We start from the raw sequence: 26,345 nt of genomic DNA on the forward strand, positions 1-26,345 counted from the left end.
AATGTATATTTCAGATAACAGCATACAGTTTAGGGTCTATCGGTTTTGGGAGTTCTTAGCCTAGGGAATATGGACACAAACACTTGTCATAAGTTACCATTTTAAAATGTTACTTCTTTATTATATCAGAAGCTTGTAAGATTTCATTCCAAGAGGAATACATTTATTGAGATTGTATGGACGACATGTAATTATGCTATAGTAACTACACTTAGTCCCAATTACCACAATTATTCAATTATGGGGAGGGGGTGCAGATGTGATGTTACAAACTGATAATTCAACAACAAAAACAATTTTTGACAGAATAATTGAATTGGTTAGATAAAAAAATTTACTTTCCAACTGGCGGCAGAACACACAAACATAAAAGAAGGTTGTCATTGAGCATGCTTTCAAAGCCAGTTGCTCCTCCTTCAGGGAGAAGGGTTGAAGGGGAAGGAAGAGGGATGAAAGAAATGAACTGGAGAGGTCTAGGAAAAGGGATAGATTTCAGGAAAGTCGCCCAGAACCGGAGTCAGAGGAGACTTACCATGCGCAATTACAAGGAAAGACTGATTGTTGGGGACTGCCTTGGAAGAGATTTGAAAACCTGAGAGCTTATAGGTGGAAGACAGGGTACTATGCAGGATATAGATTACTGTTTAAACATCATGTATGAGTTAATAAGAGTAAAAAGGCGCTGATGACCATGCTGTTTAGCGCCCGAAAACCTCAAACCCACACAATAAGAGTAAAAAGCTAAGTGCATTGAATGTAACAGAGGTGGGCGGAGCAGTGAAAAATAGCCGATAAGACAATGAAGGATGCAGAAAACTAAAACGGAGCGAAGAAAATAGTTACTGTGAAGAAATATTGAGACGAAGAAACTAACGTAAATTAAGGCCAGAACCAAGGACATGTTGTAGTGCTAGTTCCCACCTCCTGAGTTCTGAGAAACTGATGTCTGTGGGAAGAATCCAGATGGCGCGTGTGGTGAATATGCGCCGAGGTCATGACTGTCATGTTGTCGAGCATGCTTTGCAACAGGATATTGCATGTTGCCAGTACACACCTTCTCTATGCCCATTCATCCTAATTGATGATTTACTGGTAGTCATGCGGGTGTAAAAGGCCAAATAGTGTTTACATAACAACAGCTGGTACATGATGTGTCGTTTCACAGGTGGCTCTCCTTTTGATAGAATTTGTTTTGCCAGTTACAGGGCTGTTATAGGTGGTGGTAGGAGGGTGCATAGGGCAAGTCTTGCAGCAGGGACAGTCACAGGATTAGGAGCCATAGAGTGGGGAGATGAGTGCAGAATGAGCATAGGGTTGGACAAGAATATTGTGGAGATTGGGAGGGTGATGAAAAGCTATTCTAGGTGTGGTGGGCAAAATTTCAGACAGGATGTATTTCATTTCAAGGCATGATCTTAGGAAGTCATGGCCCTGTCGAAAGCAGCCGATTAACACATTCCGGACAAGGAAAATACTGGGTCACCGATTGTGTGCTCCGAAGCTGTTTTTTGGAGGGATTAGCAGTATCAGGATTGGATGTGATGGCCCAGGAAATTTGCTTTTTAACTACGCTGGCCGGGTTACTACGTGCAGTGAAGGCTGGAGTGAGAATGTATTGTATTGCTGTAAGGAATCTGCATCCGAACAAATACGTTTGCCTCAGATGCCAAGGCTGTATGAGAGGGGACATTTGACATGGAAAGGATGGCAACTGTCAAAATGTAAGTACTGTTGTTTGTTGATAGGTTTAATGGGAACAGAAGTGTGTAACGGGCCTTCGGAGAGGACGAGATCAACATCAAGGAAAGTGGCATGGGATTCAGAATAGGACCATGTGAAATTTAACTGGGAGAAGGTATTCAGAGGTCCAGGAATTTTAACAGGTCAGTCTCAGCATGAGTAAATATGGTAAAAATGTCATCAATGTATCTAAATCAAAGCAGGGGCTGATGATTTATGGATCCCAGGAAAGGCCCCTCAAAGTGATCCATGAAAAGGTTGACATAGGAAGGAGCCATCCTGGTTCCCATGGCTGTATCCTGATCTGTTTGTGTGTCTGCCGCTAAAAGGTGAAGTGGTAGTTGGTAAGTATAAAGTCGTATAAATAAGTAAGTATAAAGTTTTTACCATATTGACTCATGGTGAGGCTGACCTGTTAAAATTCCTGGTATCTCTGAATACATTGTTACTTTCAATGCATTTAGCTTTTCACTCTTATTAACTCACACATGATATTTAAATAGTAATCTCTGTCCTGTAACTTGCCCTGTCTTCCACCTTTAGGCTCTCAGGTTTTCAAATCTCTTCCAATACAGTCCCCAACAATTAGTCTTTCCCTGTATTCCTGTGCATAAGTCACCTCTGACCCACATTTCTGGGTGATTTTCCTGACATCTACCCCTTTTCCTAGACCTCCTCAGTCCTTTTCCTTCATTCACCCCTCTTCTTTCCCCTTCAACCCTTCTGCCTGAAGGAGGAGCCACTGGCCTTGCAGACTTTGCAAACAACAAATAGAAACAGTAGATCACATCACAAGCGGATGTACAATACTAGCAAATACAGAATACCCCAAAAGACATGACAATGTAGCAAAAATAATACATCAACAACTTGCCATACAACATACACTAATAAAACAACACGTTCCCCACATACAAGTATGCACCACAAAATGTATTGGAGAATGATGAATACAAATTATACTGGAACAGAACCATTATAACAGATAAAACAACACCACATAACAAACCTGACATCATACTCACCAATAAAAAGAAGAAATTAACACAACTAATCGAAATATCCATACCCAATACAAAAAATATACAAAAGAAAACAGGAGAAAAAAATGAAAAATACATCCAACTGGCTGAGGAAGTCAAGGACATGTGGCATCAGGATAAAGTAGACATTATACCAATTATACTATCAACTACAGGAGTCATACCACACAATATCCACCAGTACATCAACGCAATACAGCTACATCCAAACTTATATATACAACTACAGAAATCTGTAATTATTGATACATGTTCAATTACCCGAAAGTTCCTAAATGCAATGTAACATATACCGTACAGTTAAAAGGAAGTCACGCTTGATCAAGGTCCGCGTCACTTTCCATTTTTGACCAGACATAACGTCTGAGAAGAGAAAGAATAATAATAATAATAGAATTAATAATTCATAAAACATCTGTCCCAGCAATAGATGATAAAATCACGGTATTTGGTAGGCAATTAAGTTTAGGTTGTTATTACGGTTGGTTAGAGTATTAAACCAAGTCTGGGTTCATTGTGTTTGGACTTTTTGTCAGAGGTGTTCCAAGGATATTGTGCGATGGAGAAAGACCATCTCATCACGAAACCAAATCATCAAAGATAGTCACAGAGTCTACAGTGCCATGCGTTGCACCATGGAGTCCCTTCATGAGTAAGTTCCATGACAATGGTCAATGCTGACCTAACAGTGTTTAATGATGTAAAGGAGGGTTCTGTCAATAGCAATGGAACAGTTCAGTCATACCTGTATTACTAAAGATTTCGAACTTGAGTTGTGTATCCAACTCTGTCTATAATCTGGCAAATAAAGCCAGATAATCATCCAGAGCAGTTGAATAGTTGTTCCTTGTAAAAAGCAATTTTCAGAAAGAACCTCTGGAAGGAGTGGGGAATTTTGCCAGCTGAAGGTAAATGTGTGCATCAAGAAGACAGGAGCCTTGCAAGAAGTAACTCATCCACAGCAGAGAGAGGTCACCAGCTCAGGACATATAAAGACATCTGTAGCACTGCAGGAAAACCCAAGCAGTGCACATAATCCACAGAAGAAAAGGGGTTAATGTTTCAATACTGTGGGAGCCATGTATCATGGAGGTTGCACTTTCATCCAGTCTTTCTGACAGATGGGGGTGCCCACAAGGCACAGTCTTGGTGCGAGATGAGTGCCCCAGGCCAACATAAAGGTCCACTGGTTCAACAGACTAATTGTGAGAGACATCAGATAGGACATCAACATCATCACACTCTTTACTTCTCTCTCCGTCAGCAGTTGACACTTTACCTTTGATTTTTTGGCCTGGGAGGCCTCAGAGCCATAACTACGGCCGTGGTAGCGGTAGCAATGGGCAGTGGACCAGAACGAACCTTTTGATGGCAATCAAGGCCTTTCCTTATGTGCTGGGGGAAGTTATGGGCTTTGAAATAACTACAGCAGCACAAGTGCATTGACAAACACAAACACTAGTGCTGACACCAGCAACCTCTGTTTGTGTAGCAGCATTAGTTTTCTGAACAGGCTCTGTAAGTGCTGAAGCGAAAGAGGTAGTGAATGTGGAAGACAACACGGTCTTACACCTCCACACCTTTTTGTCCTCACAAAATGGACTGTGCTGCCAACGGCCTTGCCACAGTAGTAACACTGGTTCCCGCCAGATCACTGAAGTTAAGCTGTCACACTGGGCTACCACTTGGATGGGTGACGATCCGGTCTGCCGAGCGCTGTTGGCAAGTATGGTGCACTCAGCCCTTGTGAGGCAAACTGAGGAGCTAGTTCATTGAGAAGTAGCGGCTCCAGTCTCAGAAACTGACATATGGCGGGGAGAGTGGTGTGCTGACCACATACCCCTCCACATCCACATCCAGTTGACGCCTCTGGGCTGAGGATGACACGGCAGCCAGTCGGTACCATTGGACCTCCATGGCCTGTTCGGGAGATTTTTTTTCTTTTTTCTTTTTTTTTCGTACAGAAAATGGACTGTGCTACATAGTTTTGAGTTCTTTGTGTCTTCCGTTCTTTAAGATATACGCTGCAGTTCCTACTCCAGACAAGGTGACCCCAGAGCAATTCACACTCTTCAAAGGAGGTGAACAAACGACTCCTTGGTGAATGGCCTTACCACATTTGTCACAAGTGGCTTCTCCCTTACATCTGCAAGAAGTGTGCCCAAAGCTCTTGCATGCACTCACATTTAAAACAGCTTATTGGATTGGGGCTATAGGGGCACACATTTAAAGAAAACCCTGCCCTCACATACTCTGGTATCTTCGTGCTAATGGAAGTGAGAATGAATGAGTAATTTGATCAGACAACCATACCACCCTTTTCATGATATTCCATACATCAACAAAGCCCATTCAATGTTCAGTTCTTCTTTGGTAATGTCCACCAGATCCCTGCATGACAACACCTTTGGTTTAGTTCAAGGTGGTGCGGAGCTCACTTTCAATGGCATATTCCCAAGACTTTTCGTTTTCTCCAGTTTTGTCACTGCGTGCAGTTTTTGACCAATAATGTCTCATTGTGCAACCAGCTGACAGACTTCAATATATCTTCTACGTCCTCTACGCTATCTGGAATGTAAAAAAAAAAGGGGGGAACTTTCTCAAAGCTTCCATCCCTTTGTTTAACTATTAAAAATACATTCTGATCTGCAGCACGCATTCTGTTACTGAATGTCGTAGTGACCCCTTATCAGTTAGTGGGCCCACACAACAGACAAGCAAGTTGCTGGCCCTTTATCAGTTAGAGGGCCTGCACAACAGAAAAGCAAGGTGGGCTGCTGACCTCCTTTCAAGAGCTCAGATTGAAACATCACCAGTGGATGTAAACAATAACAGGCTTTCCGCATAAACATGGAACTGCTTCGCGAAAAGCCATGTGGCAGTGATCCACCAATTGGAACTCAAGTGACTGCATGTGGGACTCCGCCGAATCAGCATTATAAGCATGCCAGGAGATTCAGACCGGCAGTGTGTACCTACAGCTAGGACAGCTCCAGCCAATACTTACACCAGCTCTAGCATGGTATACATTCGCTGTAGCATTCAGTAGAATGTTATACCTTTGTAATTGCTAGAGTAGTATTTTGGTCATTATTTTCTTTTCATTGTTTTGTACTCTTATCTTGTTTTGTAACCACAAGAATTGAGGAGTTTCTTATTGTTATTGAATTTGGGATTTAGAGCATGCCATGAAGGCTTTTTTTTATTATAATAAAGTGTGTTCAAACTAGATTGTTAGTTTTTTCCTGCTGACCGCAGGTCACTACACTAAAGACGAAAATACCCTGAATAAATCCAGGACTCTTCACATGAGGCTTCTCGAGAAATAGGTGTTGATACCTAACAGCGGCACATCCATTCCATTAGGAGGTGGAGAAAAAAATTTCGACACTACAATTTGTAAAACACCATGCCCTAGACAACAATCTGGATTTCTGGCTGCTTGGTGCACTGCCACCTCAGTGAAGAACTAAAATGAGCATGAGACAATATATCTTAAACTGTGGTATTACTTTTATTTTCATCGTAAACACTTTAGAGGTGCAGGAAAGTACTAAATTGGCAAGATCAAGTAACTCTTAATTCTCTGGTGTTAATAAGTGTCTTGCATACCACAGTACCAAATACAATAGGAGATATCTGAATGTGAAGCAAATTATTACTTTCTAAAGAAAAGCTATAATGCAAACAAAAAATTGTTAATCTCAGCAACAGAAGTTCTACACAGTTACACAATCTATTAACTTAACAGAAACTGATATTTTTAGTTTCTTACCGCTGTTTGTATCATCATCCCACGTTGATCTCTCATAGCTCGTACAATATCAAGAGGGTAAACTGGTTCATTAGCTTCAATGAGGCACATTGCAGTTTCCATGAGAATAAGAACTCCAGTACGACCTATCCCAGCAGAACAATGGACAATGGTGGGCTCAACCATTCCAGTCCGAGCTTTGCGCACACGCATTGTGAACTCCAGGAACTGAGTGGGATCCTCAGGAACACCATGGTCTGGCCATGCCAAGTACTGCATGTGGCTGATGTGCCGCTCCTCTTCAGTCTGTTGCCAAGTAGTATCAGTACACAATGATCTATTTCAAAATCATTTATATTCTAAGCTAGTGAGGAACGACATTTTATATTACTCAACATAATGAATTCAGTAATGGAAAACTGTATGCGAAATATAAAAATACAATGTCTGGGTGCCTGTCTCATCACCAAATGACTGCCAAATCTTTCCTCTATCATTATTATCAGCATCTTTATTCCATGAAAAAGATTACGGAATTCATATTTGTCTAGTTCAGTTCCTTATCAAACACTTATAAGCATTCTAAATTTGTTTCTTAAGTAATCTAAATACGTTTTCAGGAAAGAACCTTCTAAGGATACATACCTCCCTTAATTGCAAAAATTAATATTACATAAATTATGCACTCTTAAATTACAACTAGTAATTCCAACTGAGTAAACATTGTGCATGTGTGTGCAAATGTGTTTTACTTCTATGCGGTGGTGTAGGTTTAGGTCTCGGTTATCACACCCTGCAGCCATTCACCCTGGTGAGCCCTTGTTTGCAAGTAATCAACGACATAAATTTCGAAATTTTGCACGATATTCTATGGCTGTGATTATGAAGTATGCACTACATCAGTTTCACAGCATAATGTTTAAGGTTTGGCCGCCTATGCAAAAGGTGGTCGGCACAAAATGCATTGGCTGCTATCAGTTTTTATTTTTAAATCCTTATCAAAATGACTTAGTTCATTATTTTTATTCAATTAACTGGGTTAGATGTAATTTTTTGATTTCTATTCCTTTATCACATCATGGTATTAACTTGTTCATTTGCTCTCATTTTTTTCTTCTTTTAATTTTTTCTACTTGGAATCTTTGCCCATGTTAATTTAATTCATTCTTATTTACCTATCATAATATTTATTTAAATGTTTGAAACTGCTGATGTATCGATTAAAAAACAAAAGATGAAAAATAATTATTCATACTGACTGTGCAATGGTGTCGAAAATGTATGTTTCCTTACAGTATATACATTTTTTGAATTGCACTATGGACAAAGAAATACATATGAAGATTCAGACAAAATAAATGATTTTAAATAAAACAAAATTAGTGACACAAAGAATGAGTGATGTACGCAGAGAATGAGTGCAATTACATGGTCAAAAATATAGGGTAATAAAATGGTAGAAATGAAATCTAAAGATTTAAAAATACAAAATTTAGACAGCACCCAACGGGTTTCAAACTGACAACCTTTCGCATGGGAGGCTGACACCTTAATCATTATGCTATGCAACCGATCTGCTGAAATTTACTTTTTCACAGCTATAGAACATCAAGCATAATTGCAATTTTTTTTTCCTCCTTTAATTACTAATAAACAAGGGCTCACCAGGTTGAATGGCTGCAGGGAGCAGTCCTTGCGTCCTTAACCTTTGCAACTGTAAAGACGATTTCAAAAAGTCTATCACGCCACTAGGGACCTCTCCCTGTTAATGGGGAATTCCTTAACACCAGCAACACCACCATTATCTCCAGTAGACAAGCCCTCTCACCTGATCGGTACACAAGGCAAAATAGAGCCAACTCTGCCACTTCCTCATTGACATCTCAACCTGACACTATTGTTGCAAGTGTACTGCTGACTTGGATTCTCCAATGGCAGCTATTTGGATCAGCACTTAAACCTGATAATGACATTGTAATTCCCCATGACTTCCCTCGTTAAATTTTTGAGAGTGACAATTGTGCTGTTCGTAATGACCTGCTTGTTACTGGTTGCACTGTCACTTCTTGTATAACATATTTCTGCAATAACTGGCAACTGAGCCAGTAAAGTTGCAACCACAGGTTATGGAATTCTGTGCATTTGCAACATTAGTTGATATGGACTCTGCTTTGCTGAAGTACTTGGAACAGCAGGCTGAACAACTTTATCAAATCTAGGCACAACAGGAGCAGTTGCCTAGACATTATATGGAATTACTACATCAACAGCTTCCTCAGGAACTGGTGCCATGGAGCAGCATGTCCCAGCCTGCATTCCCACTCTTCCCCAAGACATGGGATGTTTTAAACTAGAAGATTCACTGGCAGCACCAGCATTTTGCTGCACTCAAGGTTAACAACCCAAATCCTCAGATAGTGTTTTAACCATGCTTAGACTGCAGTTTGCTTTAGGAACAAACTTCCTTATTGATAGACTCCAATATATGGAATCCATAGCCAGCCAGGAACACTTTTAGTGAAAGTGCCATGTCATGTTACACCACCAGCATAAAAAAAAATAGCCAAGAAATCTTATTTAACCCTCCAGCTGCAGGCAATGTGGATGTGTGCATTCAGCACTATTATTTTCGGACAAGTTCACAAGCCCAATGACTTTTGCATTGGATGTAATTTCTCCTGTTTTCATGTCTGAAGTCAAAGTATTCCTGTTGAATACTTTTCTTTTGCTTTGGATCATCCTAGACAACAATTTTCCTGTCAAATCTTTTTCTGTTGCTCCAGAACTACGGAAAGTCACCAGAGGTTAAAGGGTTAATGTGGGCAACTGACATTTGCAGCCTCAGCCAGGAGGGTAGTTTTCACTGTAAACAATCCTATGCAGAGTGCCTTATTCATGGAATGATTACCTGATTTGCTCTGACAAGGAAACCTGCCACAAAGCATTCTTTTCTGCCAAATCTACTTTCGAGTAAGAGATGTCAATAGCACAGGCATTTGAATTAATTACGACCAGAAGTTAGCATTTACAGCTCCCTAAAAATGTAGCAACAGTACAGGTTTCGCAACGTCTGAGTTCAGTTCTATTCACAGATTCCTCCTCTAATTTAGCACAGTAGCATCTACACACTGCTAGCTCAGGTATTACCTTCATAACAGAACTGTTTTACACATCGTGACAGAACAGACAGCAGCAGCATTACTCGATAGCCAACAACTGAGTTTTTGGCTTAGATGACTTCTTGTTTTTTTTTTTTTTTTTTTTTTTGCAAATAATCCCTTTTCAGCCTACAAGTACCCTCTGCACACAATTTTAAGGCCTCTTTTCCACTGGGTCAGGGTTGAGAAAAATTCTAAATGATTCCTTTAATATCTAAGACCCTGACAACTTTTCCTTGTATAGTCTGCTCCAACTTTTTGGAAGTATGAAATCTGAGCTAGACCAGCCTGACAAGAATATGTTATCAAACCAAGCACGCCAAGAAAGGCGGCACACTGTTGGTTATCATCAAGAAACCCAAACAAACTACCCCTCTCCCCCTGGTGACTTCGAAGCAACTATCAACACGAGCCTGTAGGTGAAAGCTCTTCAAGACCGATCTAACCAATGCATACTTACAAATACCTCTTGATAAAGGCTCACAGTGTTGGAAATGATCAACACACCCTTCAGCCTTGCCATTTCTAACAATTAGTATTCAATATTATTAGCACCCATGGATTGTTGCAATATATCTTAAGCAACTCGGCCTATTCCTTCATGTATCAAGTATATATTTTTAGCCCCCACTGACAACTAGCCTATACCACAGAACTTCTGTCCTCCTCGAAGAAAATACATTATTGTGCAAAATTCCAGCCACACCTTCAAATGGATCGCTAGTCACACTTTAACTATTTTGGGTCTATTGCAACATAGTAAATAAAACGAGATCATGTCACAGCATCTACAATTATGAGATTCACTTTTCACCAACCAGTGAACCCACAAATGTTGACACGATGTCACATCTCTTTGTTGCTCCGTTCTCTGCATTCAAGCAGCTTGACAAAAGTTTGTTCCTATTTCAACACCAAGTAAGTTTTCTCATCACTATGGCAAAGATAGTACAGGAAATTAAATAGAATGGCATTCTACTGCAGGTCTTGTGGTTCCTGCCTCATCAAAAGCTCACGTGGGTGATGTGTGTCATCTCAGGCATAGGTCATGTTTGGTACTTTTCGTATGCTGAAGCCATATCCCTGCTTTATATAATTTTTTTTTCATTTATTTTTCAAGCATAGTAAACTATGGTGTCTGTTGGCACAGGTCCATCTGCAATGTCTGAAAAGCAATTTCTGTGCTTGGCTTGCTTGCATTTCTCCACTTGGCAAGAAATATTCTCTTTCACCCAAAACACTGTCCCTACCAACAATCAGAAGTAATTATGCCAACAGCACCTTTCCTTATCCATTCTTTTGCATCTTTTATTTAATATTCATACAAATCAAGCAGGATTCTGCCTTACAGATTCCTTCTATTGATCTTTATGATCCCACAGTATTTTTATTCTGGCCTTCCTCAAACATGGTAACTCATTTAATTCTGTTCATGAACACAGACTGAAAAATTTTTCTACCAAATTTAAGTACAGATTATAGGGTAACACATTCAATGCATCTGACATGCACTCACTTTCACATTAAGATACCCTACTATTGTGCTGCCACTGAAGCAACTGGCTAACAAGTGAATGGACAAATTTACTTTACCTCTAGATTGGTGAGTCGAAATTCTCTGAATATGAAGCTGCCTGTAGGTTCAGTCTCCTCTCGTGTACATGTGATGTGTAGATGAGATAATTCCAAAGTTTGTGTTAGGGCAGGCCAGTATTTGTGACACTTTATGCGACCCCGTTCCACAACTGGAGTTACCATCACAATTAGAGTGCTCTGAGCTTCCACAACCATCTGCCAAAAATCAGCAACTGTTCCTGGCAAAGGACCTGAAAGAAATCGCTATATTTAGTTGGTATTTAATGAGACATGCTCATTGTAATTCTCAACTTTCCTAAAGTGTGTGAACTGGAGCCAATACATTTATTCTATACTCTGAAACAAACAAACAACAGTGAAACAAAAATTCAGAAACACAACTGAATAAGAATCAATTTTTCACTGAGCACCTACTTACTTATATAAACAGATGCTTCTACTGATTCAAATGTGCAATTTTGCTCATCATATTTTACATTTACTGCAATAAACATTCTTTTGGTTGACACCATAGAATATAAATTTTGTCACGATACATGCAAGATAAAATGATCCAAGTCTGTCCACAAAGGTAATCCAAACACCACATCAAAGACTGCAAGGGTACAAGCTCAGGCAACAGTTTTGTGCTCCCAAGATCCACACAGTGGTACAGTAGTTAGCGAGGGTCAATATATTTTATGAACAAAGGGAACTTTTATTTATTTATTTTTTCATTTTCAGTGACAGCTGTCTATTCAAAAAGAACACTTTGCGTAAAACAGTTAGCCTGACACTCGAATACAGGAGTTCCAGTAATGGAATTTTTCAGTTACAGGCATATAATTTGAAGTTGGGTCCACTAGCAAACTTCTACAGCGAACTAAATGTCCCTATCTTCTGTAAATGAAAGTGAGGTAAAAAATCATTTGTAATTTACACACTGGTCGACAGGCCAACATATTTAAATAAAAGTGGTGTGTTTGAAAATGGTTTGGAATACCATCCATGAAGAAATACAAGACAACAATGTTTGGCAACAGGTGAGATTCAAAATTACATGCTTAGCAATGTTGGGGGAACTTCAAACACATTTTCATAGCTACAGATTCTTAGACCCTATCGACAAGGAAACTAGCATTCCAGAATTAATGACTATGTAAAACAATTTCAGAGACAATTTTTGAATGGACTCTACGAAACTCTCAGGCTGGATCACAATTTTTATGTTATTGTATTCCGTAGTATTTCCTGTCAGAATTAAAGGGGTCCCAAAGCTCTTTTTTTTTTCTTTCAAAAATGAGCATCGATATGACTCACATAATTTTACTTTTCTAATCTTATTTTGTCTGTCCTAGGTAGCATATGACCCAGTCAAAATGACTAAGTGGGCTTTTGTAGACAAAAACTGTATTCAACTGAAGAAAGATATCAAAATGAAGTATACCTCTTATCAAAATTTCTCATATTTTGTCATCATTGCTCAAAATGTTTCCTGTTGGAAGAAAACACCACCACACATTGGGGGGGGGGGGGGGTGTTTCTTTCATGTTCTCTTCACATCTGTTGTTCACGCTAATCACTTACGATAACAAAAATAAATGTTATGTGATACAGAATGTTACCCTCATACGCCACCAACTAACTACAATTTTGTTTAGATTCAATTTACTTAAAAAGCGCCATTACAGGTTTCTAATTTAAAAATACATCATCACAGAGAGAATTTGGTTTATCAAAACACATGACCATGCCATGTTATTATAAGGCAGCATGAAGGAAAACAGGTCTACTAATACTCAGGCACTAAGAGAAAGCACACACATTTCTCACTGCCAATCCTTATGAAATGTTGTGGTGCAAAACTGAATGAAATCTGGTTGACAGTATGTGACACAACAATGCGACAGCTGGAGGCAGCCAGCGCGAGCCATCTAGCGACAAAAAGGTGACGCTAAGCGGTAGTATTAATATAAAATAATGTCGAGAGAGGGTAGCAGGGAATGGAGACAGCCAGAGAGAGGCATCTAGCGCCTTAAAAGAGAAATGGTACTGCTAGCCTTACCCGGGAACAGTACATCCCCCTTTGAAAATGTAAATAGTGTATAAGGAAAATAGATAAGTAAATGAGTAAAAATAATAATTAAGATGTACTGATGGAAGAAAAATAGATAAAAGTAAATAGACTATCAGTAAATGAACCAGTAATTTTACAAGAATAACAAGACAAAGAGGGGATGGAGGCACTGTTCAGCAGTGGAGAAAAACACTAACAAAGCCAAATAAGAAGAAATACAAGTCACTGATGCAAACTGGGGTATCTGCTACAGAAGTCAGTTACTCTAAACAATGTTCAAAGCTTCATTATTCATGACATTCACTGTTCAAAATTATCAATTTTGCTCTGTTATTCTTTGCTAAAGGAAGCATAACATGGTACAGCCAAATAAACACACAGATATAACAAAAATTCATTATCTTCTAGGCTATTATGATGTATATCAGTTACAATATCTGAAAACACAATGTAAATGGATAGGTAAAAAGAAATCTGCTCACCATGTGGTGACAGGAAAAAGTATTAAAGTTTGGAAGCTTATGGAACCAGTGACTCCTCCTTCCAGCAGAAGGGTTTAAGAGGAAGGGAGTGGGTAGCAGAAAAGAACTGGTCAGTTTTAAGAAAAGAGGTGGAGTTTGGAAAAGTCACCCCGAACCCTTGGCCACAGGAGGCTTACCAGACGGTACGAGGAGGACAGACCTCCCTTCTCATCCCGTCCAGTAATTTTCCCCCGACTCAAGGTTCTGGGCAAATTCTTCTGGACTCTACCCCTTTTCCTAAACCTCACCAGTCCCTTTTCCGTCACCCCTCTTCATTCCCCTTCAACCCTTCTACCAGAAGAAGGAACCACTGACTCCAAAAACTTGCAAACTTTAATAACTTTTATATGTGTGTGCTCCTCCCATTGCTTGGTGAGTATTTTTTATCTGTCCAATTACATTATAGTTACAATATCCAGGTTCACTTCTTTGAACATGAAGAATGAAATTCCGAAGTGGGTCAACAGTGAATAATTTAATGGCTTGACTTTAGAAAATGTATTGTATAGAAGTGTGAAAATTACAAGACTCAGAACAAAAAATTTTATATTTTCTAGCTCTCCATACTCTAGAATTATTGACCCACATGATACTGGGAACTTCACTCAATTTAATGTATGTGGTAACCTTTAACTTCATTATTGGTAGCACTAGGGGGGTAAACACTTGGCAGCCCTGCTTAAGCAGATAATTGTTTTTTTAGTGGTGCTGATTTCATGGTTGTTGCTATTTTAGGGAGAGTTTAATTCGTTTGGAAGATGCTCTGTGTGTGTTTTATCTTAAATTCATAATAAAATGTGTGTATATTCGTATTTTAGCTGTACCACACAAAACTGCCAACACAATGTCCTGAAGCATGAAGAAGTTCGTTACCGCTTGCCGCGTATCCTCATGTGAGAGGAACTGTTGACACTTCAACACATTTTTTTAAGGGACCAAATGTGTGATATTCAGATGGCTAGAGATCAGGGCTACAGGACTGGCACTCTAGTGTCCCCCACTTGAGGCTCTCCTTCCAGATTGACTGGTGTCTTTTGTCTAATCACTACCAGCATCACCATATCTATATTTCTTCATTATTTCATTATCTTGTTAGCCAGTTTTTTAATGAATCAGAGAAGAGACCCTTTGCGAAGAAAAGTTGTGACAATAAAGTTGTTACTGTATTCAAAAACTGTACACAGCATTTTTCAGGCAGCAAAGCAAGGTCTTAACTTCAGTGATGTACAACAAGGGAAATGTGGATGCAAGAGCAAATGAAATCAATGCAAACTTATTCAGATGACCAAAGACAACAGAAGAGCTACCAGTCAAGACTTGAAGAAGTCCCCAGAGAAGTATGGAGTGGTTGTGCCTCCATGGTTTTCAGGCTTATTAGCATAGAATTAGTTAGTTACTCAGTACTTAGGTAAGCAATGAGAAAACTTTTCCATGGATTGGAAAAAGCTCACACATGAAACTTATGCAGAATCTATAGGCAATTGCCAAACAAAAGTTGAGGAACAGTAACATTTCAACAAAGTAGCAACTCATCATGCAATTTATCCAAATTCAGGCATCATGGTGACGGTATCATAACTTCATGCTCATGACTTATACAAAACATGCCAAAGCATGTAGAACTGCTCATGATGATTAAAGGCCTGAACACAAATTCTACTGCTTTGTTCAATTGATTAAAAATTACTCTTAAACTATAAAAAGAGTTATTTTAAGGAACAAAAATTTTCACATCTCTGAAACAATTCCGCATATAATATGGACCATGTACTATCCTAAAGTGTACTACTTTCACACACCTCAATGAATAAAAACGGAACCTTTTCAGGAACAAGTAGAAGTATGAAGATGAAACTGATGTCAAATACTAAGGCCTGTGGTCCTTTGGCGATGTAAAGATTGAGCCATGTATGTTGTCCTCGATGGCAAGTGTTCAAAGACAAGGGTACCATCAAGAGTGCCAAGGGAAGTGTGATAGGAACATTCTTATTCTCTGTACACATAAATTATTGACAGATGGGTTGAGCAGCACTTAACAGCTGTTTGCTGGTGATGCTATGGTGTATGGGAAGGTGTCGTTCAGTGGTTGTAGGAGTAAACAAGATTACATAGCCACAATTTCTAGTTGGTGTGATATAATTCCAGCTTGTCCTAAATGTAGAAAGATGTAAGTTAATGCAGATGAGTAGGAGAAACAATCCTGTAGTGTTCGAATACAGCACTAGTAAGTTGCTGCTTGACAGAGCCCCATCAATTCAATATCTTGGTGTAACTCTGCAAAGCAATATGAAATGGAATGAACATGTCAGATTGGTAGTACATTGGACAAATGCTTGACTTGGTTTTCTTGGAAGAATTCTGGAAAAATGTGGCTCATTTGTAAAGGTGACAGCATGTATAATGCTAGTGTGACCCATTCTTGAGTATTGCTCGAGTGTTTGGGATCCCCACCATGTTAGATTAAAGGAAGACATGGACACAGTTCAACACTTTGCTGATTGGTTTGTACTGGCAGGTTTGATCAGAATGCAGATATTATGGAGTTTCTTCATGAACTCAATTATGAATGCCTGGCGGGAAGACGACACACTTTTCACAATATGACACACTATTGAGGAAATTTAGATAAACCAGCATTAGAGGCGAACTGCAGAGCGATTCTACTGCTGATAATGTACACTTTGCGTAAGGCCCACAAAAGATAAGATGCGAGAATTTAGGGCACATACAAAGTGTTTTAGACAGTCGTTTTTCCCTCTCTCTATTTGCAACTGGAACAAGAAAGGACATTACTTGTAGTATGTGGTACCCTTCGCCATGTAGGGAATAGTGACTTTCAAGATATGGATGTAGATGTAGATATTTTGATATTCGCAAATTCACTCATCAAAACCTATATATCAACTATCTACACAAATAATTAAGTTTGTACAGAACCCTCGGAGCATAAGTATTAAAGCCTACTTGCACTTTGAAACCTCCCTCCCCCCCTTTCTGACTGTATCTAAGTAAGAGTGAAATCTCATTATCACATTTTTGAAGGGACCACGGCATTCAAACGACATAATAAGAAAAATGAACTACCAGAGAATACTTAGTGGTATCGATTTGAGTTTTTTCATTAGTGAAAATGTAGAATTAATGGTACCCTATTTGGGGAACTTGTGATCTCTAAATGTCATACTTCATGCCATGCTATCTCAATGAATTATAGTTCAAAATGAGCCTTTTTGGGAACACGTTCAGAACATCCACCCAGCAATTCTCAAAATTATGTGTTAATATACAAGTAGCAAAAATGTGTTAAATGTGGTGACATTGGCTAAATCCAATGTGTTGGATGTGTGCACTTCTGTCATTGGCACAAAAATCACATGATGTCAGAGTGTAGCCTCTAGTGTCCAAAATACAAATCTGGCCCATGATGTAGGAAAAATAATAATACACTAAAACTGCAATTTCAGTAACATTTCTCAACACAAATTAATGTCATTCTTTTTTTGTCACTCCATTAGTGAATCACAAATGGTAATAGAACAGGGGTTGTCATTTTAACAAACTATTGGTGTATTGTACATCTTAGCCAAACTATACCACAATGTAGTACAATACACTACATAGTCCTGTCTTAATAGAGGTTTGAAGAACATAGCAATAGCTGACACTTTATTCTGTCCTAATTTTAGTACAATATTGTCTATCTCATTTAATATGTTCTACTTAAAAACTCAACACACATCGCTCAACTGTGTCCATTGCTTCAAAAGCTTTTGATATTGTACGAACTGGCAAAGGTTATGGTTCATCCTCGTCTTCAATTTCTTCATGTTTCTCTCATTTATTATAACAAGACTTCATCAGTTGTCACAGACTGACTGACCTCAGCACATGTGCCACTTTCAACATATGCATAAAAGGTAAGGTAGCTATTATTTTTCTTCTTGCCCACTATATGCTGCTACTGTTCAGCTGAAATTCCTTTGTTTTTTGGTGTGATATCTTCTGCAAGTATCTGATGAAAGCTATAGTTGAATTCTTTTATCTTGGCGGCTCGCGCATGCCCGCCCAGACACGGGAGATTGCTGCGCTGCCAGTTGCATGCGCCAAGAGAAGCAGCACCATAGTATAGCATATAGTTCACAAGCTTACGTTTAGGGGGGAGCGCACAGTTTATGAAGTAAAGCCACCATGGCCGCATTAACCCTTTCGCTGCTACAGAGACGTGCTCCCCGCATTCCGCGCTGTGCGCGATTTTGTCACTGCACTGCCCACCTGTGCAGACACATGGTGTTCCCACTGCTTTGACACACTTATCATTCGATTCCACAAAAACTATTTGGCCCAAAAATTTGATTTTTACACATCTTCTTGACTGGTACCTTCCCCCCATAAATGACTTAATTTTGTTTCAATGTTCAACGCAGTTATTATGCAGCATTAAATGTAGTAAACCATTGCACGAAATTTTGAAGAGTTTGCAGAGGTAAAAGTGCATAGAGTATACTTTCCGTATGGTCGATTTTAGTTGCCATGTTGAAAATTAAATGTGGACAAGATACCTAAATTTCATATAAAAATTACTGTATAACAATATCTCATTTGATTTAAGTACCACAGCGGTGTCGTATGTAATATTGAGAAATATTCCGTCTTTTGCGACTGTAAAGTTTTATTTACACCAGGCTCGTTTGGCTTTATTTTAAAGCACTTCAATCAATCAAAAGGAAGTAGACCAAATACATTAAACAAAACTGTGGACTTACAAAAACATTAGGACTTGAATATACCGTCTATCAGTGAAGTGCTCAGAGCTATGTCAAATGTAATTTTTGTGTGTGGCACACACAAACAGCATTTATTTGCTAAAACACTGAACAGCCGACACAAATGTTGAATATTGTGTTACCGCAGCACAAAACTACGAAAGGTGACTTGGCAATGGAGACAAACTACTGTCTACTGAAGATGCTTCAAAAGAGAGAAACGCGTCTGGTCTAAATAAGTCGCTTATTACAGTTGCAGAAGAGGAATATATTTCAATATCATTGGTAAAACTGCGACTGTGGAACAAAAACAAGAAAGAGAACATGAGTACCATTGTGTATGTACCATACCTTTCATTGATTGGCGTGCTTTAAAATAAAGCCAAACGCGCCCGGTGTAAATAAAACTTTTATTACAGTCGCGAAAGACGGAATATATCTCAATATTACATAAGACACCTATGTGGTACGTAAATTAAATGAGATATTGTTATACAGTAAATTTTATATGAAATTTAAGTACCTTGTCCACATTTCATTCTCAACATTGTGGCAACTAAAATCGACCATACGGAAAGTATACGCCATGGACTTTTACCTCTGAAACTCTTCAAAATTTCGTGCAATGGTTTACTACATTTAATGCTGCACAATAACGGGGTTAAACATCGAAACAAAATTAAGTCATTTATGGGGGGAAGGTATCAGTCAAGAATGTGTGTAAAAATCTAATTTTTGGGCCAAATAGTTTTTGTGAAATCGAATGATAAGTGTGTCAAAGTAGTGGGAACACCATGTGTCTGCACAGGCGGGCAGTGCAGTGATGACAAAATCGCGCACAGAGCGGAATGCGGGGAGCACGTGACTGCAGCAGCGAAAGGGTTAATGAAGAGACAAAGCACTAGAAATTTCAAAAAATTGCATTCAAACGAATAAAATTCGTCAAGTAAGACACTTCGATATTATTTTTAAATGAAGAAAATATTTAGCATCGCTCAAGGTTTGAACTCTTTACCTTTCGCTTACTAACCCAACGCCTTAACCGTTATGCTAGCGCAGCTCGTCCTGCAATGTACTTCCAGAAGGACTCTAATATCTCACGCAAAATTCTGACAAACACTGTTGGTATGCCTATGAATTACTCGCACATCGTCGAAGTACAATAGGAAATAAACAATTACCGCTGTTCTTTATTGCGAAAAAGCGGTTCGTGAAATTGATACAAACACCTTTCCTTGCTATCGCCTGAATTAGGAGTCTTATTGCTTGTTTGGTTTAATTAATTAATAGAATATGAAGCAATTGGTATAAAGCATGGTTTTTCCAAACTTTCTATAAAACAAAGTCTGCTATCAAGACATTGCTTTTGTTCTATTACTTTATTTACGACTGAACGTTTCTAAAACTGAAGACACTCGTCCGTGCTCTGCTCTGCAGTCGAGATCTGGCAACGTCGTTCTCTGTTCATTGGCTGACTGTATTTTTTGACGTCAGACGCGCAGAACGAACCTAAACTCGGCCGCCAACATAAATGACGCGCACTTTAGCATTCTTGAAGTAGTTTTTGACTGTTTTCTTGCACTGAATCCCAGACACGTTTTACAAAATGCATACCATCCAAGATTTTTACCTTTTTCATTGTAGTATTATGACAGGCCAGCCTCATGTGTTTTGTAATACACTGGTCAAAGGTCTGAAGGTGGTTTGTGCAGTTGGGAGGAAGAAACACTACACTTATATTAGGTACATATGATATATCTTGGGGATGCACTGCTCATTGGTCAATGAACAGGATGGTTTTTGTAACACCAACCTTGTATCCCAGGAACACAAGAACTGTTAGAAAAAAGTTGATGTTACCCATAATTTCACATATGATGTATATTTACATGAAAATATATGCAACTTTTTAAAGCATTGTGAACTTTTTACCTTTCCAATTATTAGTGGAACAAACCATTCTGTTTCACTTTCATTGTTTCACAGCAACATAATAAGACAGATAGCTTCTCTTTATTAAATCTTCCACTGTGGCTTTTCACTCCTCTGAAGTTATGTCAGGTCCAAGGTGAAAGAAAAAGCCCTTTTCCTCTGCATTAAAAACATCACTGGTGCTGTACCTTCCTATGACTGTTCAGTCATGGAAAAATACTCTCCATCAGTCTCAATGTTTAAACTTCCAGTCTAATTTCGAAGACATTTATACATTATGTTGGTTCTTGAAACTTTCAATCCAACTACTGGATGCTTTGAAATTTGTGGAGTCCCATATTTTGTGCCAAATATACCACTTTAGCACAAACCACAGTAGCATTACTTTAAGTATTCTAAGCACAATGTTGTTCTATCCACTTCAACAGCAGTTTTCCCCACTTCTAGAAACTGACAGTCACACAATCCTCCTTCCAAATGTGCTGCTTCAATTACTTCTCAGATCACCACTATTGCATTTATTGTTGATGGAAGAATGTTCAGTTTAAAAGCAATATCAACACGCTTCACGTGTCAATTTTTGCCCACTTCCTGAATAATGTTTCACTTTTCTTTTGTTAACTGTCTCACTGCATTTTTGTTCATGACATGTAAACCATTGAACTCAAAACAATCACGGACTGAGAGTCAGTCAAACACTAAGCACGAACAAAGAACACCAATGACTGAGCTATACACCAATAAACATTCAGTTTATCGTCTGGCCACCACAACTTTGCTCCACCCTCCGATCGATACTTGGTGGAAGTCTACTGCCACCTATATTAACTACTTCCACACATCATAACTACCATAGCAGACAATCTGAGTAATGCATAAAGCTGCCAGCACTGAACAGCACTGTCTTCCTGCATTCTTCCACACCCCAGAGATGCAAATGTCCAGCACCCACCACTCCCAGAACTCCTGATGGCAAAAATTGCAGCCAAATAGTACTGATAGCGCAAAAATTGAAAGTGCCATTTGGGGAGGGAGAATGTACAAACAAGTCATTTTAACAAGCATTTAATGCAATTGGGACTGGGACTTCCAAAAATGGAGGTACTTTGCAGCAAAATGCTGTAATGAGGGACGTATTAATGCGATTCCACTATACGCACATTACCGAATTGTCATTTGATTTTAAAACTTAGTTTACAGAATTTTATCTGTACTCGGCTCTGTTTAGCCCAACACGCTCATCCTCTACTGCTCCCTGTAACCCCCCCCCCCCCCCCCGGAACAAATGAGAAATGATAAAACACAACATAAGGAGAAAATGGTGATAATATTCAAATTGTATGACCTTCACCATAGATGGACTCCAGATCAGAGGCAAAAAGAGGAGTTTGAAGAGGAATTAAAGAAGGCTGTTGTGCCTAATTCACCATGCCAGTGGATGTCTTCTGCTGCCACATGCTGAGATAAGCTAGCACCAGCACCCTGAGACAACACGCCATACTGGGCACTGATTACTATCATCATATTAATTCTGTTAAATCTTATTGTTATTTTCACTGCCTATATGATTCCACAACAGCTGAGGCACTGGTTCATCATACCTGCTGCCCTGTCTACCATCCTGCACCATCATCTTGGCCTGTAATTATCTCAATAAGACTAGGCATTCCTGACCCCATTTCAGCTTCTAGCACTTTCTCCGAATAATTTGGTCTGAATTTTGAAAAAAAGCCTTATTAAACTGACAGTCTGGTAATATTTACACCTGTCAGAACCTGCCTTATTTGGGATGGCATTATTACATTCTTTTTTAATTCTGAGGTTATTTCGCATGTCTCATATCTTGTACACTGGGTGCAACAGTTTTGTCATGAGTGGATTTCCCAAGAATCTTAACATTTCTGTGGGACTGTTGTCTACTCCAGGGGTCTTGTTTCGAGTTGGGTCCTTCAGTGTCTTGTCAAATTTTATTGTAGTGAAGATCTCCTATCTCATATTCATTTACTACCTCTTACATTTCTATAAGCTATGCCTTTTCTCCAGAGGTCCCTTTAATTTTCCTATAGGCAGCATGAATCTTTCCACCAGTCAAGCTGGCTTCAAGAGCCTTATATCTGTCTTTCAGCCACAGCTTCTTAGACATTTTGTACTTTTCTGGCAATCATTTATCAGAAGTCTGTATTCCAATTAATTTTTATATTTGCTTCTTTCATCAATAAAATTCAATATCTGTATGTTTTTATCCAAGGACTTCTGCTAGGACTTATCTTTCTATTTGATTCCTGCCTCCCCCCCCCCCCCCCCCCAAAAAAATCCCCCGCTTCACCTGGTCGTTGCCTAATGCTCCATTTCAAACTATCAACAGCCTCTTGTTCTGTCTCCTTTCATGTTTATCTTGGCTATGATGTGTTCACTGATAGCTTACACACATTACTATTTTCCCATTCATCTTCAGTCCTACTTCTGCATTACCCTTCCTTGATTTTGTATTTGTAACCCTGTATTCACCTGAACAGAAGCCATGTTTTTCCTTCCACCACACTTCACTAATTCCTACCATATCTGAATCAAACAGTTTCTTGACCATCTGAAAATCAACCAGTTTCTTGACCATATGAAAAGGAGATCAATAGTACAAATGTCACTTCCATCAACGCTTTATGACCTGTCAATGATACAAAGAAGGGGATCTACTTTACCCCACAGTGAGCAATATATGAGCTCAACATACTACCTGACAAATTGCCTGGCATCTCTTTCAAGCCCTTTGGTATGTAAATGTGAAGATCGCATTCAGAATTCAAAGGATTTTATATGACAACTAAAGAACCTGTGGTATACGCCAAGCAATTTATTAGAGATTTTGGATATGACCCCTTTGCTCACAGTTAATCTGTAAGAGGACATGTTACATCTTTTCAAGGAAGTGCTTCCCTCAACTTACTTTTCATTTAATGACCAATATTTTGAGCAAACTGGCAGTCTTGCTATGGGTTGCCCTCTAATTTTTTGTTGAAGACTTCAAGGATAAAGCACTTCATTAGGCAGTTCTGAAACCTAAAGGTTTTTGGAGGTATGTATAGAATACCCTTGTTGTACGGCCATATGGGTCAGCAACACTACTTCCATTTTTAGAACATCTTTACGCCCTTGAGCGACTGCTCCACCATGGAAGTGGAGAAAAATGGAAGCCTCCTGATCCTGGATGTCAAAGTTCTTAGAAAAGATGACGGCTGCTTGGGTTACAGTGTGTTTCATAAACATACACAGACCGACCTGTATCTACGAGGCACTTGCTGTCATCACCCAATGCAGTGGTGTATTACATACTCTAATACATAGGGCTCGAGTTATCTTAGATCCTAAGAGCTTATCAGAAGAGCTTATCAATCTCTGCTCTGTGTTTGTCCAGAACTGGTATTTGCAATGCATTTTGACTAGCAAGCACTAAACCTCAAGAGCAATCAGAAGAAATGGAGTACTCCATGATTATTTTTTTTCTACCCTATGTTCACAATGTGTATCCTTTAAGATTGACATGTTATTCAAACAACATTGAATAAAGTGTGTCTTCCGCCCTAAACTGTTATTGCAAATGACCTATGTCTATAGAGATCAAAAATACATAAAATTCTGTAACTGTGTGGAAAATCTTACATAGGCCAGATACACTGCACTGTTAAAGACAGATGTGATGAATGTAGACATTACACCAGATGGAGCAGCCAGAAAAAAATCTGCTATTGCTGATCACTGTCCTGGCACAGAACACAGCAGGAACTATGGAGATCATGTGTGTGTATAATTACGTGTGTGTGTGTGTGTGTGTGTGTGTGTGTGTGTGTGTGTGTCAGGGGCATCCAACAATGAGGTTTTGAGTGCCCTTATGAAATGAGTAGAATTAAATGTGGTTAAAATGGAGGAGATGCGAGGAGAGAGATAAAAACCAATCCGAGATAAAACTGCATTCACTTTCACCCAATCTCACCCATGATCACCAGCACAATCACATCACAATGGAAAATGGCTTTAGAAGTGTTCTCATGTTCACAAACTGCTATGTAAAACTCAGGAATATGAGATGAAACCTAAAACAGAGTCACGTGAATGTGTGGCTGGCTGATCACTTACCAAAAACACAGATGAGCCGACTACACCAATAACACATTAAAAATGTCGCCATAAAATTTTAGGAAACAAATAAGACAATTCACAAAATTTTAAAAGTCTTATCACATTCGGTTAATTGTTAGCAAAAATAGAGGGCAAATCTGTCAGCAAATGAGTTGCCACAGCTCAACAGGGAAGCGATAGCATGCATGGGGATGCCACAGTGAACTAACTGAGGATCATGACATACCTCCTTGGATGGTACATCCTCTCTTTCATTCCCTGCAATACTTTTGTGCCCTGGGAACCAGCAGAAAGACACCTCCTTCCACAGCCTTTGCAACTGGAGGAGGGCGACCTAAATATTCTGGACTACTTTATCTGCTGAGTACAAGTGTCATCGAGAGTGAAGGGCACTAAGGGAATCTAAACAGACACATCTCGTCTGCTCCAGGGCCAGCAAGAGTGTGTATGATTCTGTTTCAAAGATAGTAAAGTCTTGAGGCAGTCAGACCTTGAGGACATGATCAGGGACAACAACAGAGTAACCAACGGAGTCACCCTGCTTATACTCATCTGTACAGCTACAGAGTAGTGTGGTAATAAGCTAGAATGTCATAAAATAACGTATTAAAAACAACAAATGCAGGAGTGCAACATCTCCTGTACTGCACTCTAAAATTACTCTGGACCTCTGCAGTAGCCACAGTGGCAGGCAGTTAAAACCCTGGAGTTAGGGTTGCACATCCTCTACACCAGGTGAATCCAGCACCCATTGCACCAGACCCCAAGTGGCCTTGTTGCTCACTGATGATTCGAGAAAATGACAGACCAATGGACAAGGAAAGACCAATGCAACAGCATGGTATGCAGTGAATTCAGAACAGCGAGGAACTTACATGCCTGACTCACCAGGAGCGGCAGCTGCCGGATGGTGAGAGTAGCGGTTCCCCTGCCTCAACACAGAGACTGGGTATAAGACTGGTCCTGAAATCACCCATGGCCAGCCTAATCCCCTCCACAGTAGACCGTGACAATAATCTTCAGATAAGAAGGCCTGTTGACCCACACACTGTGCACCCATAGTCTAGCCGCCATCACATGAAATTCCTATAAAACTGGACCAGATGCACCCTGTCCACTCCCCAAGACCTGTGGCTAAAGCATTTTAAGTTGTGCAGTGCCTTCTGGGTCCTGGCATTCAGGTATGGCAACCATGACAGATTACACTCATAAAATAAGGTCTATAAACCTCACCGAGATTAAAATGTAGAATAGCGTCCCTCTGCAAATCAGGTCTATTAGAAATGTGATGACAATGATTAAAACGAATGAAACAACACATGAATGAAAGCATACACACAAACACACACACACACACACACACACACACACACACACACACACACACACACACACACACCAGCAGAAAGCTGATAACCCACCTTTACAGCCCACTCCTCTCACCTCTGCACTGTAAACTGCAACTGACACATCATCACTGTTGCAGCAGTGGAGTAGGAACAGAAAACTGCATTGTACAGCACTCCTTACTACATATATGATACTGTTTATGGCTATGACAAAGAAGATAACACTTAAAACACTGCCCTGAGAACACCATTGTCCTGCTCATAACAATTCGACAACAAGCATTTAAATAGGAAAGACC

The 26,345-nt window shown here is 39.4% G+C and overlaps 1 protein-coding gene across 3 annotated transcripts in view; it reads right to left on the bottom strand.

The window, feature by feature from the left end:
* Window positions 1–26,345, bottom strand: part of LOC126473134 (tyrosine-protein phosphatase non-receptor type 4) — a 183,108-nt gene that overhangs the window by 20,570 nt on the left and 136,193 nt on the right. For all 3 annotated transcript variants that reach the window (XM_050099990.1, XM_050099991.1, XM_050099989.1), the window contains 2 exons: window positions 11,289–11,521; window positions 6,559–6,843 (listed from right to left, as the gene is read on the bottom strand). In XM_050099990.1, the coding sequence (XP_049955947.1) occupies window positions 6,559–6,843; window positions 11,289–11,521 (518 nt within the window). The remainder of the gene's footprint in view (window positions 1–6,558; window positions 6,844–11,288; window positions 11,522–26,345) is intronic.

Source organism: Schistocerca serialis, chromosome 4 (assembly GCF_023864345.2).
Source record: "Schistocerca serialis cubense isolate TAMUIC-IGC-003099 chromosome 4, iqSchSeri2.2, whole genome shotgun sequence".
In the NCBI taxonomy this organism is placed as follows: domain Eukaryota; kingdom Metazoa; phylum Arthropoda; class Insecta; order Orthoptera; family Acrididae; genus Schistocerca; species Schistocerca serialis.